This window comes from Aplysia californica, unplaced genomic scaffold (genome assembly GCF_000002075.1).
Source record: "Aplysia californica isolate F4 #8 unplaced genomic scaffold, AplCal3.0 scaffold00484, whole genome shotgun sequence".
Taxonomy (NCBI): domain Eukaryota; kingdom Metazoa; phylum Mollusca; class Gastropoda; order Aplysiida; family Aplysiidae; genus Aplysia; species Aplysia californica.
The window spans coordinates 480,986-482,904 of NW_004797754.1; the positions used below are offsets into that span (position 1 = coordinate 480,986).

General features: G+C 44.1%; 1 protein-coding gene across 1 annotated transcript in view; it reads left to right on the forward strand.

The window, feature by feature from the left end:
- The first annotated feature begins 1,600 nt into the window (after positions 1-1,600).
- The window catches only part of LOC101845866 (glutamate--cysteine ligase regulatory subunit), an 18,105-nt gene continuing 17,786 nt past the window's right edge, over positions 1,601-1,919 (forward strand). Inside the window, exon 1 of the mRNA XM_005105659.3 lies at positions 1,601-1,909. Within this exon, the coding sequence (XP_005105716.1) occupies positions 1,616-1,909 (294 nt within the window). The 5' untranslated portion in view covers positions 1,601-1,615. The remainder of the gene's footprint in view (positions 1,910-1,919) is intronic.

Here is a 1,919-nt window from a genome sequence, read left to right on the forward strand (position 1 = left end):
TGGATGGTCGAGATGTGAATACCAAATTGATTGGCAACCTCAATTGGCCTTTCTCCGCCTTCCAAACGGCATATTGCTGTTCCTTGCTGTATAGGCCTTGAACGTAGCATTTCCGTAGCAGATGCAGGCTAAAGGACCGAACCGATTTATCACCACGGCTTTTATAGCCGAGCTCAGGAGAATACTTTTCACCCTTTTCCCCACTCATTTAGACCGTGTTTCGAAGGCAACGCGTAGCTTTTTCCATGCTTCGAAGAAATGGGCAATAACCCTAGTTGTCGGTGACAAGCAAGACAGGCAACTTTTGATTTCCAAATAGGATATGGCGTACTATCGATGGTGTAAACTTTTGTCTTCTACCATTGATAGTTATTTAGTTATGGCCGAAATAGTTTTTCGCGTTCCTTTTGCTCGCTAGTATTATTATATCGATTTTCTCCTTTCCAGTCGCACTGAAACTCTTCCAGGGGGCGATATTGCAAAGTTATCAATTTACATTCTTTCTAAGTGGAGTCTAATATAAAAAAATAGAGAAGAGAGAACAGCTCTTGCAACCTCGATGGAAAGACGATGATACTGTTCTTAGCCGACAAATTTCTGAAACTCTAAGTCTATATTATTATATATAATAATGTCTCAGGACGCGTTGGAATCAGGCGCTCGTCTGGTTTGGGGCATATTGGAGTCTGTTCTTTTTGTAGAATCTTTGCTTACCTTGTAGAAGCAGGTTCTTTTGATGAAGCTGGATAATGAAGATAGGGGGCCCCCTTCAGGAAGATGATGATGATGTTTCTGCTCCTCTCAAGATCTAGGTCCACAAAAACGCATGAATGGCCGCTGTTCTACGGCCCGACCGACTCGGTTCCTTGTTGATCACAGTCACACCAGTGAGTGTATTGGTCTCTCAAATCCCGTGAATCTATTCAGGTCGGTGCGGGGTCAGATTTTCGCAAGTACAGACTTGCTGGTTTCAACTTACTCTTTTAAATCATACGTTTGTCCTGCTTCATTTTTAAAAATATCCATCTGTCACGAGTCAAAGTTGAGTTATTTGCAATTGAAGGATGTGGGGGTCGCCTGCTGTCAGAGGTAAAAATAAATGAGACAACGGCCTCAAAGATTCGGTGACTTGCAAAGCTTCAGTGTCTTTGGAAACTGCAAATATACATCCTGTGTACCATTGGTCAACGGGGTTTTTTTTTTCAGTAAAAATATATACAGAAATGTAACTTGTAAAGCGCACAGAGCTCACTGTTGAGCGGGAATTTGCGCTATAGCCTACAAATGCTATCTATTTTTTTATTTTTTTTTAGATTTGGGAAACGGGCTTCTTTCATTCTGCCTGTTGGGGCCGAACCAGGCGGAAATGGATACCGTGTCGCAGCAGGCAGACTGAGATACTCGATTTAATTAAAAATGTTCTCCCCACACGGAAATCGAACTCATGTCTTCTGCAAGCGACAGCGAAGCGCTTACTGCTACACCACAGATTCCGGTTGTTCACTTTTTTTTCTCCAATATTTGTTCACGTTCACTTCCTCAGAAAAAGGATAGACTCATTGTGAATAAAGTCAGTCGTGAAAAAGGGTTGAAAAAAAAAAGCGCGATAGACAGCATGGCGGAGCAGGTTTCCAGTGAAGTTTCTGCGAAAAGCTCGGCGACTCTCAAACAAGGAAGCGATGAATTCGAAAACTCAGCAAAGTCCTCGTCCAAATCATCCAGAACGATGACGTCATCAGCAGATTCGTCAAGGGCGCAATCGAGGGAATCGGCCTCGACGGGTTCGAGCCACGACAACAAAAAAATCGGAGCAACTCCACCGGGCGACGGTCTTGTCCAGTGCGCGGCGTGCCAGGGTACGTTTCCTTTCTCCAAGAGGGGGCCTACAATGCACTCGGTGAACCCACAGGTAGCCTTGC